We start from the raw sequence: 19,613 nt of genomic DNA on the forward strand, positions 1-19,613 counted from the left end.
AAAATTGGAAAAAAACAAAATCTTTTCGAAGTAATTTACGGCGTCTTGTGAGAGAAAAATGTAACCAACAATCCTGTTTGTATGACATACTATAAGTGTGTATTAAGGCCGACATTATACCTTCAAAAGTTCTCCCCTCATTCAGCAACTTCGTTCCACACTCGCAAGCTCGCACATGCCACACATTTGTAAAAACTGCACGCTACAGTTGTCCAACAAAATATCTCAATTTGTGCTTGCAGTACCCACTAATATGTACGTGTATGTAGTATATACCTTTGCGTGCAAGTCGTTACTTGCTGCTATTTATTGTAAGTTAATTGCTAACATTTGGAAAAAATAAAAACAAATAGCCAAGAACAATGCGGCAAAACGCACATGTGACATACCTACTTACCTAATAAATGTTAAGAGAAAAATAAAAACACAAAAAAAAAAACCCACTGCCAAGCTATAGTAGTAAATGCAAAACCTTCGGAAAATGCCGACAATCGTTAGTTGATTTTCCCAGCGCCTCAAAAACTAAAACACGAAGCGGCAGTACCAGCAGCAGCAGCAGCAACAACAACAACAGCAGCAAAACTGAAACGCAGTATGAATATAAAGTTATCAAGTCTGCGTAAATACTTTAGCGGCGCAAACATGCAAATTGACTTAATCTAGTATTTAGTTTTATTTTTTGCTGGGGACAAACCGCAGTCAGAGTTGCCGCCGACATCGTCACAGCATTGGTAGCAACAACAACAGCATCAAAAGCAATAGCAACAAAAAGAAGACAATTGTATGCAAGTGCCGAAGGTTGTTCGCTTTTTTAGACGAATATGCAAAGATTACTTTTTGCTGCCGCAACTGCCACCGCATATGGTTTAGTTTAATTAGAGTCTTTAGTACGCCCCTCTTTTTTAATTATGTGAAAAAAAATCAACTTGCGTATTGCTGGATGTGTGTAGATGTGTGTGTGTGTGTGTGTGGGCATAACTCTCATTGTGCATGCAAAACCTTTGACCAGTCGGGTTGAAACCGATTAGCGCACTTTTTTATGAAGCTGCACAAAAAAAAAAAAACAAGACTACTTTAAATATATACATAAATACATATTGTAGTAATAGTTTGCGGTTTGTCATTTTTTCCTCTTAACTTAATAAGTTTGTCAGTTTTTTGTGCGCCAACCACAATCGGCACGTTCTCGCACCAAAGTGCTTGGTTCAAGGATGTGCCAAACACTTTGGCTACGAGGGGTTTCCAATTGTCTCAGTTTTCACTGGCTCATAGATTATGATAATTTTGAAGTTATCGTGCGTTTAATTTGTTGTTTATTGTGGAGCGAACAAAATAGAATGCTGTACATAACTAGCACTAAAATTAAATGATCTTTTACAGTGGGAATTGCTTAAAATAAACGGCAAACATGTTAGTTAGTGCGTAGGAAACAAATCGACTCTGCTGTACTACTAATTTTTTCCATTAGAACATAGTGGCGGATTTCAAGACCTATCCCAGCATGATTTACTGTTAAGATTTTTAGTTTTGGTTTCATTGGGTAATAGGAAAATCAGGAATTGTGAACAATTACTTTTTTGCTCTTTTAAAAAGGAAAGGAAATCAAATAAACTTCGGATTTAACAAAAATTCTAAATAAGAAAATGATAATTCGCGCCAACATCGGAATATCCTCTGGGCGAGCAGTTAAATCTCTTTAATGATTATTTCAAAGTTATATATTTCTTAAATTAAAAAATGATTAACAATCTTAGCTTTCTTTTCCGGTCGAATTTTGTAAATTTAAAATTTAAAACTTCCGTTACTTTTACAGAATGTCTGCGCTGTTAGAGTTAATAATATCTCCTTGGATTAGTTCTTAACTAATTTCCACCGTTGATATTTAATTGCGGTAGTTATGATTTTATTACCATTAGATGACGCCATTTTTGCTTTCATTTTCCTTTCAGATGCCGTAGGCGTCTGCATACAAAGCAGCGCTGAACTTTGTTTGGCGCGCTTGACCTTCTGCAGTACCGTCGAGATCGAGAACATGTAAAAAATTGCTCGTTTTTTATACCGTTTAAACACTAGTTTTTGTGTTTTGTCGTTGAAGTAGAGCACTGAGAATTTCGCATGTGCCACATAGTTAGGGCTTTTTGTCTTTTGTACTGTGATCTGTGCTCTGTTGGCTAGCCGTGCCTATAATCATAATTTGTCGGCTGTAACTTGACCTGATTTTGGCAAACTGCCATTTTATCACAAGATTTTTTAATGTCAAGCGACAATGTGATTTGGCCGAATTAAGTTGTTACACAAATTGGTGTTCGCTGCCAACTATTTGTCATAGTCATCGTTATTCGGATGCTGGGCAAATCAGAAATGCATTAATTCAATACTGTGCAAAAGTTCGTTGCCTAAGTCGTTCGTTTGATGATTGATCAAATTCAATTCATTCTCAATGCGATGCAGGCGCTGAATTATCAACGCATGCGGCTCAACTTTGAACTGTCAGGCTGTCTCAGCTGATGACGTCATACACACATACAAACACACACATGCACACACATTGCGCTGAAATCTGTCGCTAATTTGCACTACTTACTGCCGCCACTATCATTGAGCTGCGCTTGTTTAGCAACCAACCATGTGCGCCGCATCAATGCTGCAATTTCATTCACATGATTATTACTTTTTTTCTCTATTTTTGTATTTTTTGTTTGCCCCCACATGGCTGTATTCACCACTGCTGCCGTGGTGAGTGGAGGCAGCAGCGGCGTATTTGGAAAAGCCGCCACAGTTGAGTGAGTGCGAAATCAAAAGTCTTGAAGCCAAAGTTAGCGGCTAGGCCAAGCCGTCTAGCCGCCAACGCTGTGAGCGCTGCTTGCGTCGCAGTCGACTACGCAGTCGGCGCACAATTCGCGCGTATTTAATGGAAACTTGCTTTTAGAATCGCCACAGTATTCCGGGCAACTTTGTGGCGTTTGTATCTAGTGCCGTTGCAATACTTCAAGTAATATTTTAGTTTAAAATTTAAAAAAATTTTTAAGTTATTTTAAATTTACAGTGCAAATGTGTGCAAATTATTAACAATTTCTGCATTTCTGTGTTTATTTTTAGAAAATATCAAAAGAAATAATATTTAATTATACAAAATACAATCCGACATATTCGTATAAAATGGCAAATTTTCTGTGCTTTGTAATCCTTGCTGTGGCTTTGTGTGCAAGTGTGGCGGTTGCGCGACCAGGATATGCTGTGGATTATTATGTGAGTTGGTCAACGCAATGAAAAAGCAAACAAATCTAAAAGTATATTATATTTACGTGAACAAAAATATTCGTGAATCGTGTTAAAAGTATTTCCAATAAAACTTGGTTTTATAAAAACAAAAAACTGCCAGATAAAGCTGCATAGGCTCCGTAGGCTCTTACCTACAATTTAATTTAAGCAGAACTTCAATTTTTTAACAAACAAATTTGAAAATACCATTGTAAAAATCTCATTGTTTTCAAAACATAATCTGTAAATTTCCAAAATTCTTAAGTAATGTATTCTTGCTTTGAAAAAACATCATATTTCATGACGCCTTTAATATAAAAATGATCAAATTAATTCAACTGCTCAAAAAAGTATGAGAATAACAAATTAAAAGAGAAGATATATATCCCTTTCATTTTATATAAGATCCTTATAAGAGAATTCTATATTTAACACATTTCGTATTATTTTAGTCGCTTGTGCCTTAGGCCTGGATAATTAGAAAATAGGTGACCATGTTTTAATTTCTTTGGCAGTGATTTGTTTGAGCTTGGCAGATCACGGCTTCCCTTTTTATGGCTTAATTTTCGGAACCAACTTTGGAACGGGTATTTTTTCACACATGCCTAGTTAATATAGCAGATGGACGCTCAATTTTTATTCAGAATTAAAAACTTTTGTTACATTATTCTTAATTTGGGGGTAACTCAGAGGCATTTCATAATTCATTCTCCTATTTGTGGGAAACAGTTTCTTAACTTTATTGGTTTTAACTTGCTTGCAGGATCATCCGAAATACGCATTTAATTATGGAGTAGCGGATCACACAACTGGTGATGTAAAATCGCAGCATGAAACGCGTGACGGTGATGTTGTGAAGGGTAATCTTTGCAAATAATCAGAAAACAAAACATGCACATCACTCACATAATTCAAATTGTACTTTTGACAAAACAGGACAATATTCGCTGGTCGAACCCGATGGCTCTATACGCACTGTGGACTATACAGCTGATCCTATTCACGGTTTCAATGCGGTCGTGACCAAATCGGGGCCCACAGTGCACGCTCAAGCTCTGGTGGCTAAGCCGATTGTGGCCCACAAGCCCGTTGTAACGCACTATGAACCACAATTGTTAAATCATGTGGCCCCCGTTGCTGCACCCGTGGTTGTGGCATCTCCTGCGCCCTATGGTAAGACAATTGTTTCAGTTATGCTCTCGAATTTCTAGTTTTTAGTGTTCTTATAGAGTAGTTGTAGATGAGAAACCTTATCACCATATCAATCACTGCCTACGTCTGTCGCACGCACTGGGAGTTCCATGGCATTGTACCTCCAACTAGATAGATGCTTCCTCTAGTGGTGGATATACTCGTACACACAAACAAACAAACCTGAGCCCTGACACTGAATTCTGATTTCTTGCTCTTCTACTATTCTTGTTCTCGTTCTCGCGCCCTCCTCAGGCATTAATACGTATCGCATGCTCAAACTGTTCAGGCGTCATGCCAACTATTTTAACAATCAGTATCGCAAATTACGCCCAGACGATGAGGCCGATGATTTCGTTGATGCTGATTTCGTCAATGGTGTGGATGTAGTCAGACAGACGGAGGCAGATGATTACTACGCCTATTGAGCGTCAATCACCGTGAAAGTGTTCCTCACAACTTATACTTATACCGACTAGTACTTACATATTTAGCACGGCACGCCATTTTGGGACGAGGCGCTAAATGCATGCTAATGTCTTTTTTTTATATAAAATTTATTCCATTTTTCTATAATTGAATTGTATTTAGAATTTAGACAATAGATGTGCAAAATGGTTGGGACTGGCAGTAGTTTTCAATCAATTCTAATTAGCCTGAACGTTTCGAGGTTGCGCACTCAAGCGACAAAGCTGATTCATGCAAAGGGGCGGGCAACAATAACAGCAGCAACAACAAAAAAATAAACAAATGAAAATGTGTAACATTTCATAAGCTCATGCCACGGTTGACTAATACACCAGACACGCCCCCATTGCTCATAATTATGTCATGAAACAGTTTTCACTGTTGATCAAAAGATCTGATTTGTACGAGTATTGTTGCTGCTGTTGTTCCTTTCTATGTTTTTTTGATGCAGTTGACGCTCATATTTTGTAGCTACGTTGTTGTCTTTTCTCACATTAATTATATCATATGCAGCAGACGCAGCAGCAGCAAAAGCAATAACAACAACAATAGTTACTTGGTGCATCCAATGCTGATTCTGCAGCGATTGTTTGGCAACGCAACTTGGCACCGCCACAGCAGCCACACTTTGCGGAAAATTGTTTTTCACATTTCATCCGACAGACATATTTTGTTGTTGTTGTTGTTGTTGTTGTTGTTTTATGAAAATATGCAAAATTTCTCAATGTCGCAATGTTTTATTGCGCTTAAGCCGAAGCAACGAATTTACATGCGCTGGCTCGCAGAAACCTGGGAATGCTGAATTTGTTGCTGTGGTTGCATGTGAAATTAAACTTAATTGTAGAATTTTATAATTGAACAAGCCGCAGGCGCAAAACGCGCAAATCGCAGAAAAGGTAGTCAATGACAAGCAAACGAAACAAAAGACTTAGGTAACGAACTTGGCACTTGGTCACTTGCCCAAAACGTGCAAAGAAATGTAGAAATAAACAGCACCTGCAACATTTAACCAACGATCTAAAAAGTTTACTTCGGCTTGGCCGAAGCTATATACCCTTTACTAAATTAAAAAAAAAAAATTTAATTAATTGCAGGGCAATCCTCAAATATATGTAGCTATTTCTCTTCACAATGTTTTTGTTAACGCTATTAGCTTTTGAAAGGCATTTATAGTTTATGATTTATAATTGACAACTAATTCTAATTGCGTTTTCCTACACGTTTTTTTGAGTGACTAATAAAATACAATACATGCAATAAAAGATTAGCCTTACATTGACTAATTAAGACCCAATATCTTCATGAACAAGTAAACTATGATTTTTGGACGGGCCAGATAAGTGATTAAAACGTACAAACTGACATCGCTGCTTTCTGCTCTAAGCTTCCATAACAAACACAATACCGATGTACCCTTAACAATCTAGGGTATGAAGCCAATTATTGTTAGCCTTTCTTGCAAATTCGTGACAACAAATTACATACATTTTTCTTGTTTGGCCTGCGACTAAGCCAAAATAAAGCAAACAAAAGAAGTACAGCAACAAAATGAAAGGAAAATTGTTTTGTGGACATTGAAATTGTAATGCCAACTGCTGAAAACTACGTTTTGACCTAAACTACTTACCAAAAGCGCGAGGGATAACACAATATCAGATGTTGGGTTGACTTTTTGTCGGTCATCATTACAACTACAAGTTACAATAATAACCACTCCCCGAAAATAAGCTCAGAAAGTGCCTGAAGTTAAGCCCGTTAAGTTGTTATACTTATAAGTTGACCATCTGCGTACACTTTTTTTTCCAAAAATGTTCGTATACAGAAAACTTAATGTACATACTCATCAGATAGGCTTTTATTCATTTTGATGTTTTGGACTATTTTTATACTTTGTACATGAAGTGTACAATTATTTAAATTTACCGTTTAAATCGAAGAACTTGCACAAAAGAACACAAAATAAATTTTCAATGAATCTAAACCAATTCTATTTGGTTTTACACACCACATTAGTCAGATGATATATTCTGATTCATGATTGGTCAACTAAAGTAGACATTACTGATGATTTAAACTGATTTGTTGTTGGCTGTATTGTATTTCTTAATTTGCACGCATTTTTTCTTTAATTCTATTCAAGTGTCGAAGCAATATGTGGCACCTGCCGCGCCTATCCACTACGATTACGATGATTACTACAATCAGGGTCAGTACGAGTACGTGCCGCAGTACGATGCTGGGCAATATGGACACTATGGAAGTCCCTATGCGGGTCACTATTAATTGTACCATATAATTATTATAATCACCAAATTTAGCGATACACAAGCACACTCACACACACGAAAATGTTGCTGGTAGTCTGTAAGCGCTTTTAGTTTGTACATTTTCAAAACAACGAAATGCATTGGCAAGAAAATACTGTAGTTTAGGGAAAGCCCCATCAAGGAGCAACCCTTTTGCAGTAGTTGCAGAAACTCGAACTCGCTCTGAAATCTACAGCTCTAGTATGTCTTGCTGTCCACTATCCACTTGTGGAAAATTATATGGAATATACACATGTCATGTATTTAATTTATGAAACTAACGAATGCAATAAAGTTGATCAACATTTGTAAGTGGAAAATAATATTTTATTTCATTTATTAAAAATTGTAAAATAATAATTAACCATCTACCCTTTGCAAGGGTGCAAATATTGACGTTTTAAATAAAAGTTGAAATAAAATCTAAAAAACAATTCGTTTTGTATGTTTATTTTTCTTCTTTTTCTTGTACGAATTTGAAACGCAATCAGACGAATTACTTCAAGAAATATTTGTATTTAAAATATTAGATGAAGAAATCTTGGCACTAATATTTAAAATATTTATTTATTGAACATCCTAGTGCTATTTTGAAAGGAGTTTAATTTCTCTAAATTAAATTTGTATATTAGAGTCCACATTTGCGAATTCAATGAAAGTTCTACATGGAGAACTATATTGGTATCAATTGAGATGAATTGAGATATAAAATGAGTTAGTGTAAAATTTAAATTCAGTAATAAGTATACTCTGTGGATCAAAAATAGTTTTTGAACACGTGCGTCGGAAAAAAATGCAATACTTCCGAAATGAAAGTTGCGACATCCAAGCAAATGAATGTCTTGGGACAAATGCAACAAAAGTTTAGATTTGTCTTTGGATTTAAATATATTATTTAATGTTAAAGTGATTTTTTTCACAAGTCGTTGCTAGGTTATTAAAGGACTTAAACTTGAAACTTTGTATTCGAATTCTCACGCGTTCTAATGCCTTTGAAACCTGATCTAATCTTAAGCATATCAAGCAACAGTTAAATACAACATTTTCCCATAGTACAGTATTGCCAACAAGTGAAACCAATAAAGTCTATCAAGTCAATACTTTTTGCCAATAATTCAGCAATTTTATGTAGGCTTTAGTTAAGTATCCATGAAAGCTTTTGCTCAAAATGGTAACTGAAGCATCCGTAAATGTAAATGTGAAAAAAACTTCGCCACATGTTGGCGGCATTGTAATTCACACAGTGCCATTATTTAAATGCAGTAACGTTTGTTGTTTTTCCTATTGAACTAATGAATATATATCTATATGCATCTATGTATATAGTTATTGACAGTTGTGCAAATTCATGGCCAATTGAACGCACAAAAGTTTTGCATTTAATTTCAGCCAAAGTTTGCGGTTGGCTTCTGGTTTGGTTGTTTACTTATGCTGGTCGCAGATGCCAATAATGGTTGGACACTTCCGGTGGATGCTTTTCACAAGATCTATTTTGCATGGCTGCTGGCTGAGTGCCCATGCAAAAAGTTTTCACGGTCTGCAAAGCTGTAAATGTTTATGTAACTGACTTTTTTCTATTAGTGCTGGCCCATTTACAAAGACAGTTTAATTTGCAGATGAGAGTTTGCTTCCGCTTGGCATCATTTCTGCATTATTTGTTTTTAGCCACTAAATCATGGCCAAAGAAGGAAACCAGCTGCAAAAAACTGCTGTGCTAACGGTGTGCGATAATTTTTTGCAAAAGCTTGATTTCAATTTAAAGCTTGGCTTGAGGTATAAGACTCAACTAATAGTGAAGCAATACGAATTTGGAGGAAAAACGAAGCATACTTTGATGAGCTATATGCGGGTAAATGTGTTTGTAGTCTTTTAGGCTTTGTTTTAAAACCATGAGCCTTGTTGTATGACAAATTTCAAAAGGAGTTTTATTTCTCTAAATTAGGTTTGTAAATTGGGTCAAAAAATAAATAAATACAAAAAATAATAATTATAAAAGTTATTAATAAAAGTTTACTGAGGGTAAGTAAATGGGTTCTTAAAGAAAAAGGTTGATTGGCATTTCCTAAACATTTTTGGTTTTACATGATCAACTAATTATTTTATGAAGGGCTTTCTGAGGTTGTACATCTAGTCGTTTTGTGGGCTAAACTCAGCATTCGACTTTATTTATTTTAGTTCAGTTTAGTTTTAAGTCGATATAGAAAAAAGTACTATAAATGGAAAGTTGGGAGGCTAAGCTGAAATAATTATTTTACCCTTCACTTAATACATATACGAATATGTGTAATAATTTAATGAAAATCACAAGAAAAAATTTTGAGCTCATTTGAAAATTAGAGTGTGGAACCCTAAGATGTGTGTAATTAAGGTGTTGCGGTCAGGATGGTATTTATTAAACCTTTTCGCTACTTATGACTATAGTTAAGGCGAAGCTGCTCACTTAGCCTCTAACAACTTCTGGCCTGGTGGACTACAGAAGCCCTCCATTGAAAAAAAGTTAAAAATATTAGAACTATTCAGTTCACTTACTATAGATGCATAAATAAACTAAACATACTAAATGGGTTTATTAAACCATCTATGTACATCCATAATACCCTTATTTATGTACCAAATGAATTGCATTCATATAATTTCTTTTTACATATTCACCAGTTCCGTACATATTTGCAATAAATTGTACAATAACACCACAAGATTGCATCGCAGTTCGCTAGGTTTTTTATAACTTAATGCTAAACGGCTCATGCACAATGCTACAGTAACCTGACAGGAAAATAAATTGAATATTTGTACATCTTTGGATTTGATCTTAATAACAAGTCATTGGTGTAATACCAACCGGTATCCAACAACAAGTTCCAGCACGAGTGGATTACATGCTCACAATTTCCGTTGCACAAGTTATGCCAGCAACTTATGTCTTACTACCAAGACACATCTTCTTACTGCCACTTTGTAGCTCAAGGTTGCCGTCTCTCAGAACTGGCCTCAGTTAATTACCCGCATATCAATCTCAGTGCTTGTTTTGCATAAATCCAAGATTTTACTGCCAGCAAGCACGCGTATAAATAAGTATGTATGTATATTCAATGGGATTGAATTATGAGATGGATTTGCAAATCGCGCATACTTGAAGCCATATCTATTAGTTACTTTGTAAAATATTGTGCCAGTCGATGCAAACAGAGTTCAGGCTGCTGAGACCCGACAACTCTTGTATAATACTTATTGCCCATTGCGAAATTAAATTAAAATTGTTGAAATTTTGCTGGCAAAGTAAAAATTTCCAGAGCAAACTAAACTTTTGACACACATAGAAAAGCTGTAAAAGTCACTATTAAAACTCTTAACTGCCTGCAGACAAGTGGCCAGCCCGCCTTGCTGCATTTCCTCGAGATTTCGTGCAGCGACGATAACCACTCCAGCCGCTCCAGCACTGACCAGGCCAAGACGCGTCATGTGTGGCAATGCCGCAATTATACATGTGGCCAGTAGCTGGTTAGCCGCATAGGCGCCAGCATTCGGGCGAGAGCCGCGCAGGTTGGTCGCACTTGGACCGCATTGGACAATTTAATGCGACTGTCATGTTAAATGCCAAACCAATAATTTCAGCCTCATTTTCAGTAACTGTGTGTTGTCTACACTACATAATTTCAAGTACTCTCCTCTAATTAGCAACAGCATCTGTTCGCATCCTGTTTACTGTGAATCGGATTTGGTGTACAAGAATGCAGATAAAGATAAATACATTATAGTAGATCAACTAAATCTAGGACTATTTGAAACTTCGTCATCATATTTTGGTATAGAGAAAAAAGTCTGTATAAACTGTAAATGGGGCTACGGAATCTTAGGGTATTTAAGCAGAGCTTTTGAAACTTTTCAAATTACAATTCATGTTAAGCGTTTAAAACTTCATTTCTAAATCGTTGCAATGAGAGCTTACAATTCAAAATGTTAGATTGGACTACGGAATTAAAGGGTATTTATGTTGAGATTTTAAAAAGTTTCAAAATGACAAACACTCTTATAATGAAGTAATAGTTTTGATGTCCCAAAGAAAGTAGCAAAGATACATAAATCATAGTGTAATCAATAATGGAGCAGTAACAGTCTTTGAACATCGAGTTAAAATGGTAGGCCTTGAGATGTGAACAATAAAAACGAAAATAACAAATAACAATTTCGATCGTTGTCATTATACATAAAATTCTAATTATTATTAAACAGTTTGTTATATCGCTGTCAAAATTAAATACGCTGTCTTTTTATTCCGTCAAGCTTGACTATTAAATACTGATATTTCAATGATTCCAATTACATCAATGAAGTCACTAACAAATTGCTATTGATCTGTTTAAGTAACGCTCAAAAAAACTATATCAACAACAACTATTTTAAGACAATCTAATCGGAACTTCAATTTATTCATGTATTAAATTAACGTTTTCGTTTTACCCACAAAACATTACATTTTAAGCATTAACACTATCCACTAATGTGCGTACTCACTGACAATGGACTTAAACCATTAAGTGTTGTTAACAAAACTATTTATTATTTCAGTTGCTCCCTTCCTCTCTTCTCTTTCTTCTTCTTCTTCTTTAAGCTCTTTTGTGGTTTGCGATCGCATAAATTTTTAGTTATACAAATAATTGCACTTTTCAAAATGAAGGCATCATAATGGTTGGCTCGAAATTCAAATAAAATAATAATGATGTTGAAGTCGCACGATGTTGAAATGGATAATAACAAAATAATGTGCCTAAATGATTTTTAAACACATTGCGTAAACAACAAGCTGAGGGAGCATCAATCTTTATAAAAAGACGCTTCTTTTTGTAATATTTTTGCATTCTCTATTTGCCAAATTTAGCATTCGTTACAAACACCTTTCTGATTCTTAGATACTAGCAGACAGACGAACAAACATACAACACGACCCCTTCAAAGTGATTGTGATTGTGTGTGAATGATGGCAATGCGCACGTTTTCAAAATTGCAAAATCAATGTAAATATATGTACATACATACATGTATGTATGTGTGTGTGTGTGTGTGTCATTGACTCATGACAAAAGCAACAACAACTGCTAAGCCTAAGCATATACATACATACATACATACATACGTATGATGCGTCACTTTTACTATCAGCATTGAAAAATCTACGACACCGACACTCGACTTAGGCACCAAAATTAAAGCGAACATCGCTTGCCGATTTTTACAGCTGACGACGGGTTATTACTGCCCCCGTTCCCCCCCTTTGTGTTGCAGTGATGAATTTTGCAACATTTTTTGCTTGTTTTGTTGTTGTGTCGCTGCTGCTGCAGCAGTTTTAATGCCTCTTTTTTGTGGTGTTCAAACTAATTTGTGGTTACAAGCAATTGTCGGGTTCGCGGCCCCTTTTCTATTTTTCGAGGCTCCGACATAAAATGCGCCATCATGCCCTTTTGTTGTTGTAGTTATTGTTAGTGTTGTTGTTATTATTGTTGTTGTGGGTGCTCGATTGAATATATGCGCGCTACAGTTTCGAAGCGATGCGATGCCACAACTTGCAATTATTGTCGAACAAACCAAAGATGGTTAAAAGTCATAAGCGGCCTTTGCGGTTCATTGCAAAATGGCGCAGCTAATTTGCAAATTAATATTTTGGGCATCCACGTACTGCCTAGTAGCCTTTCCATTTTACAAACACACACAGCCTGAAGCCCTGCATTGTGCGAATTAAAGGGGTATATGAATACCCTTTGCTTACGAATATTTCAAATGAATGCATGCAAAAAACTGAATAAATTCTGTAACAAAGTTTATTAATTGATTCAGTGTGAATGCATGAACAATATGAAATGATTTGTAAGGTGGGATGTCTTTGAAAAATAAGACACTGGTATTTTATTCTTTTATTCATGACTGAGACTGACTGGGTTCACCATTTACCGTCCAAAAAATCGTACTTAACGTATGCATTCCAAAAAAGGGACTTATATAGATATAGGCATTTTTTTAATAAAAGAAATACAATGCTTAGACCTTTTATGAAACTAACAAAAGAAAATTTGCTATGGTTTGCTAGGTTTTGTACAGATTTGAAACAATTTGAATGAAATTGTTATTTGTGTAAGGTATAGTAAGACTCTTTTGACTACCCCTTCAGTTGAATTGAAAACCAATGAATTCACAAATGAAACAAATAGTATATCAAATTGATCGTTGAAATGCGTTTCTAACGTCTACTCATGCAAAGCTCTAATATGCCAAACACACACAAGGGCGCGCAAAAGACGCGCGTGATGTATCAAAAATTCATGTGGCAACTAAATCAGAATTCGCCAGGCAGCCAAAGACAATCGAACACTCGGCATAGGCAAATATACTGAAGTGCACTTAAAGCAGCACTTCAGATTAAGCGTGGCAGTTAAACAAAACAGTTCATAAAAGCCTTACCATTATACGACGTATTGATATCGATCGAAGCAACTACGAGTAAGTGGCGCCAAAGTGTACCCCAAATTTTGCCTTTCCTTCCGTGAACTTTTACAAAAAATTTGATAAAAATGGAAAAAATATTTGTTTTAAAAAACTCATACCATTAAGAAAGTGTAGCGAAATATGCAAATTTGAGATTAAAGAGCGTAAATTGCAAACATCGGGCCATGCTCCAGTGGCACATTGTTCGGTTTGCCAACTTTCATGCAATTGGATTTCAGAGCAACGGTCGTTCCGTTCGTTTCCATGAACTTCACTTGCATACTACAACTATATATGTATATGTACATGTACTATGTATGTACGTACATAAGCCTTGCGGCTTTCTAAGTGTGTATTTCTGCCTTTCGACTTGGCCTTTTTCCGCACTTTTGGAGTGCATGCAATTGTCATTGTCATTGCTCGTCGTTGTTGTTTTAGTGGCTGGAGATTTATTTTTACTTTTTGCCTATTTGGTTAACATTATGTAAATTTACATATAAAACTGGTTCGGTGCGTCTAGATTTGTAGCTTTTTGGTACAACTGAGAGCCGGGGGGTTGTACGATTTCGATCGCAATGCATGGATTTTTGTAACCTGATTTTTGTTGTTTTGTCCTACAAGTAGATGCATTTTAATTGGAACATAACAAAGTGATTAAAATAGGGATTATTGTACATAGTTCGTATGACTAATGAAAGATAATGTCAGGATCCTTCCTAGTATCCTTCAAATAATCAAAACTAATAGGGAATTACATACAAATGCACTACGTGTGAAAACTTTAGAAGTTTAGTTTGAACATGCAACCTGTTGTGATTACGGCAGTCCGCATACAAAGATTGCTAAATGTGTAAATTTAAATTTAAGGAAACATTCGTATACATATTTTAGGTTATCCCAGGGCCCAACCGCTTTTTGCTGCCAAAAAGAAGGCAGTGAAAACAGAAGGCGCCAAAAACAGAGGGAGGGGTAAAGAGAGAGTGGGGAAAGGGAGAGTGTGAAAGATCAGACAATTACTTACCATTGAGAACGTAATTTCTTACTTCACAAGTACGCATGTACAATTGTATTTATTATTTTTGCACTACACGTATGTATGTATGTATAACATATTAAGAAAAAAAAAAACAAAACATACATATGTATGTAAATATTTCACCACGCCACATTTAGCCGACTACGCGATGATGTTTTATGAATGTACACACATAAATTATGTAGGATATAGGACATGGAAGCTCGCAATGCATTTCGCAATTATTAAACATTGCACTTAACGCGATTTCAATAATTATAAATTAATTACACGTCGTTACCGCGATTATTGCCACTTTTTATTAGCACTTATAATTGCAATTGGCCGCCGCTTCAAAATGTCTTCCTCCTTTAATTAATCGCTGAGCATCGATACTTTTAGTGAAGGCAAATGCACCTAATGGCGCTGCCAACCTGTGTTAATGAAATTATTTAAATAAGCGTTTTCATCAGTGTATTTTACCCGACATTGGCTGTTTGTGCTTTGACACACTACAAAGGCCGACAGCCCCCGCATCCATAGCCACAACCGCAACCACAATAGCAACAACAGCAATGATCATTTAGTAAGGTTAGCAGCATATGCACGACTTAGTTACACAGGCTCATACGATATCATTGGGTAACGGTTTAGTAGAAGAGAAAAAAACACCCGCATAACTGTGCAACTATTGCGAGGTTGCCACAGACAGTGGCACAAGGCAGTTTATTATGTAAAGAAAGCAAAACAAACTGCAAACAAGAAATCTTTCAGCAAATCAATAGAAAAAAATGTTTTCATTTCGAATGGAATTGATGCGGAGGTCTGTCCAAGAGGTGGACCGAATGTAACGCCTGCCACTGCATTTGTTACTGTTACTGCCGTCGGCTGCAGACCAAGACGCACTGCATGAGCACGTCGAGCTGTTTAACTGGACCCAGTAACATATTTCAGCGTACAGCTAGAGCTGTATGAATAAACATGTGCCAAGTCTTAATGGTGCGAGTTTTCAATATTGGCCGACGAAGTGAAAAATCCGAGTGATGTTTTTTAGTTGGCAATTAGTATGTCAACTGGGGACAGACAGTAAGTCAGTCACTCACCCAGCTAATCAGCTGTATTTTCTACCAGAGTCTGTGCAATATTTAACAGAACCTGAGTTTGAAAATGATGCTCCTTTAAATATGAATGAGATAGTTGCATATTTCTAAAACATTAATCAGTTGATTTGCACCTGTAATTAACAACAATGTCCGTTTACTGGCGGCCATTTCTCATGCGCGCCAACAAGTCCAACAAGTTTGATTGGCCGAGTTGTGTGCTCACATGAGACTGTTTTAGCCAGCGGGAATTTTGGGCCATTGTGAGCTTATTGTGTAATGGGAAATGGGTTCGAAGAAGTAAGACAAGCATTTCAGCTGCCTCGGGCTCATGCGTAATGTTTCGATGCGCCAATTGAAAAGCCAACTAAGTTGGGTGCTTAATTAAACAATTTCTCTATTATGGCCAACTCTCTGGCTTGTTGCCTTTCACAAAATTACAACTCCGTACAGCTGTGGCTAATCAAAAGGGCATTGATTTTTATGAACGGTCAAAACGGGCAACGGGCGAGCCAACATCTCCTCTTCAAAGTCTAACGCGAATTGTTTGCCGTCCGACGGCCGTTGCTTGTACAAATCTTTGTATTTCCCTAAAACGTGCGCAGCAATATGAGCGAGCGGCACGATGTAGACGAAGGAAAGAAAGTTGCTACAACAACGACAACAACAAAAAAGGGTCAACTGCACTGAACCCACAAGTGGCAAATCACGTTAGGGCCCAGACGGGCCATAATAATGTGCATATTGCGCTTTTTTATCGCTGTGGAGCTCGCCTTTTTTTCGTTTTCAAACAATAAATTGCATTGCTTTGATTGCATTTTGCATTCATTTTGTCTAGTACTTGCCCCTGTCTTGCTTTTGGCTGTGCCTGTGTCCGCGTTACCTTTAACGAAGTGTGAAAGATGTCGATGTCGACTTGGCGACTTGGCGACGGTGATTCAATTTGATTACGCCACTTTGGCAGCTCTTTGCATGGCATGCCACACGCTGCAAGGTTTCCATTTCGAACTCAAAGCTCGGCTCAGCCGAGGTGTTGATCACCGTGAAGATGTAGTTAACAACGTGACTATGTAATCACCGACTAAGGCTAGGAAGTTGCTGCCGACACTGCTGCTGTTTTTCACACAACTACAGTCAAGACTTTAAATAAATAATCATTTCACAAAAAACATCTAAGAACATATTTACAGAATATTCGAGTGAGACAAATATTGATTTAAATATCGCCAATTGTTGCAAAAGAAATGTTTTCATATGGAAATATTATGTGGAGAAAAAGGCATCATAAATCCAATTTGAAAGAGCTTTTAATGAAACTACATATTACTTTCAGTCAATAAATACATATGTATACAAAAATTGAATCTCAAAGTAGATGATATGCAAAATATCTAGATTGATGTGTATTAATAATGGAAGAGCAGCTAATTCCATGTTCCTAATTTTTAAACAAAACACGAAACGACCTTTTTGTTTACTTGTGTTTAAGATTTGATATTTCTGGATAGCTATTCCCAATTATTTACTTCGAAGAAAATTTGTTCCAATTGTTTTAGCAATTGTTAGGAGTTTTCAGACTTTTGTTGTTCAATGTTTACCATCAGCAATAACATTAACATTAGTGTTTACTCGACGTCGTTTGAATTACTCAGCTTCCACTGTAGTTGTAGTAATAAAATGATTTTTTGCCTCGTCCGCTATATTTCTAATCAAATTAATTTCAGCAACCGCGCATGTGCACGTGTAAGTTTAAAATGAGAGGTGGCGGCGGCAAGTTGGCTTTGTATCTGGCACTAGTGCTAGTGAGCTACATTGCGCATACGCAGTGTATGGCAGAGTATATTGAATTCTATAACGACTTTGCGCACAATCACGATGAGGCACGGGTGAGCAAATGCATTTTAATTTAATTTTAATTTGATTTATAATGCTGTGTTCCTTCCCCTCAAGATCAAGTACACTCACCAGTATTTCATTTCGGATTCGGCCAGTCGTGTACACATTCTACATCGTGAACAGCGTCATGGCGATCATGTCTCGGGAGTATATAGCCATGTCGAGCCAAATGGCCAGGTGCGCAGCGTGCACTACGAGGTGAGAGGACTGCAAGGATATCGGGCCATAATTGTGCAACGCACCCCACACAGTCGCGTACATCAGGTACTGGAATTTGAACGAAAACAACCGATTCGAGCCCTACCCTTCGCTCAACCGGTGGCTTTTGTTATTTAGCGGACATACATATGTTCAATGCAATGCGACATAAAATCTCAATTGACGTTGTATTTACGTTTATCTTACACATCCGATCAATTTATTATTGCATTTCAATTAATACAATTTAAGTATTTAGCAAAATACGTCTGATGTTGCTCCCAAAAATCACATTACTGTGTGGGCATGTATTTTTATGAGCACGACAAAATGTTGAAATATCATTAAAAGTTATTTACAACAACGCTTGCGCACAATTTAATTTATTAATGAAAAAGTCAATTAAATGTTTCACAACTCGAATACAAGAAGCATTACAAACTGTGTCCGGATTATTGAACAGACTAGAATCACAACGCAAAAATGCCAAGTGATGTCTCATCTTTAAGCAATAATACTGAAATCATGCTTTTATTGCACCGTTAAAGGTTTTATTTCCTGGTGCGCAACGTTTTTATGGTATTTAAAAATTTGCAAACATTGGACAGTTGTCGTATTTCTTTAATTAATTTTATTAAAACAAATAAAGATGTCTGTCTCTGTATTATTATATTATTATTGATTATTATTTTGGTATTATATAATTTTTTAAAATCTTGTGCTGGTAAGTTTTATGAAAAAAAAATTTTTTTTCAGTATAAATCAATTTTAATGTTATCATAATAATTTGTTCTTTGAATGACAAATAGTTGAGTTAAAAAGAATAACTTTCTGCAATCAGCGAATTACAAATTAAAAATTAAAGGTCACAGCATGTGTAGATACACTGCCAAGTAACTAAAATTGCTTTATACTTGTTAATTAGCAAGCACCATATTTTTTATCAACATAATTTGTCAAGAATTTCGTTAACAATATTCTACTTTTCTTTTTATAATTGGTACTCCTTCGTCCTTGGTTGTCATTTACAGTAATTGTTGTTATTAAATTCATAGTTAGCATTCGGGCCAGAAAAAGCACAATTAAAATGTTAAAGTTAATATTGAAAGTAAGGTTGCCAAAAGATATGCAAAATTGTGCCATTTCCTAAAATGGAAGACTGCATGTTTTTAAGAACTAGGACGCTGAATGAAAATCAAGAAATTCTTAATGCAAAGTTGTTATATATACCTAAAGGCTTTTCTAAAACTAATGCATTCTACTAGAGTCAAGAAACTCTTCATTGAATACCGATAATATCCATACTGTTGTTGTGCTGAATTCAAATTTCCGGTTTATATCTCCAGTTCAGCATGTTATTTGCATAATTTATCGAAAACCAAAAAAAATTGGACAATTAACTAAAGAATTAATTGAGTAATTTGTACTACAACAAATTTTGTGGTTTCTGACCATTTATAATGTTTATCTTAATTATTATAAATGAGTGCAGGCAAACGTCCACTTCCATTTGCCATTTGCCGTTCGCATCGTTTTGTTGCTGGTATTGTAAGTGTTTTCATTTGGGATATGCGTGAAGCGCGCACAATTAAGCCCAAGTCGGAGAGCAAACCCAAGCCGACTCGTCCGAGGTACACATTTAGTCACAGTTATACAAAACCCGTAATCGGAGACGCTGCGACTTAAGGCAACAACGTTAAG

At 36.2% G+C, this 19,613-nt stretch overlaps 2 protein-coding genes across 2 annotated transcripts; both read left to right on the top strand.

Moving 5' to 3' along the window:
* The first annotated feature begins 2,978 nt into the window (after positions 1–2,978).
* Positions 2,979–7,537, top strand: LOC115622134 (larval cuticle protein A2B). The gene is made up of 5 exons (XM_030515992.1): positions 2,979–2,992; positions 3,100–3,249; positions 4,025–4,121; positions 4,198–4,434; positions 7,061–7,537. The coding sequence occupies exons 2-5, from the start codon at positions 3,160–3,162 to the stop codon at positions 7,201–7,203; spliced, it is 567 nt and encodes a 188-aa protein (XP_030371852.1). The 5' UTR covers positions 2,979–2,992; positions 3,100–3,159; the 3' UTR covers positions 7,204–7,537.
* Positions 7,538–17,572: 10,035 nt separating this feature from the next.
* On the top strand, positions 17,573–18,050 carry LOC115622353 (cuticle protein 7). Its single transcript, XM_030516268.1, has 2 exons — positions 17,573–17,704; positions 17,769–18,050. Exons 1-2 carry the CDS (start codon positions 17,573–17,575, stop codon positions 18,048–18,050), a joined length of 414 nt encoding a protein of 137 aa, XP_030372128.1.
* The last annotated feature ends 1,563 nt before the right edge of the window (positions 18,051–19,613 follow it).

This window comes from Scaptodrosophila lebanonensis, unplaced genomic scaffold, assembly GCF_003285725.1.
Source record: "Scaptodrosophila lebanonensis strain 11010-0011.00,11010-0021.00 unplaced genomic scaffold, SlebRS2 tig00000043-arrow-pilon, whole genome shotgun sequence".
Lineage (NCBI taxonomy): Eukaryota > Metazoa > Arthropoda > Insecta > Diptera > Drosophilidae > Scaptodrosophila > Scaptodrosophila lebanonensis.

Coding starts and splice junctions, on each gene's coding strand:
- LOC115622134 (XM_030515992.1), top strand. CDS start 3,160: ATGGCAAATTTTCTGTGCTTTGTAATCCTTGCTGTGGCTTTGTGTGCA. Junction 4,122..4,197: donor TGACGGTGATGTTGTGAAGG/GTAATCTTTGCA, acceptor TTGACAAAACAG/GACAATATTCGCTGGTCGAA. Junction 4,435..7,060: donor GGCATCTCCTGCGCCCTATG/GTAAGACAATTG, acceptor ATTCTATTCAAG/TGTCGAAGCAATATGTGGCA.
- LOC115622353 (XM_030516268.1), top strand. CDS start 17,573: ATGAGAGGTGGCGGCGGCAAGTTGGCTTTGTATCTGGCACTAGTGCTA. Junction 17,705..17,768: donor ACAATCACGATGAGGCACGG/GTGAGCAAATGC, acceptor CTTCCCCTCAAG/ATCAAGTACACTCACCAGTA.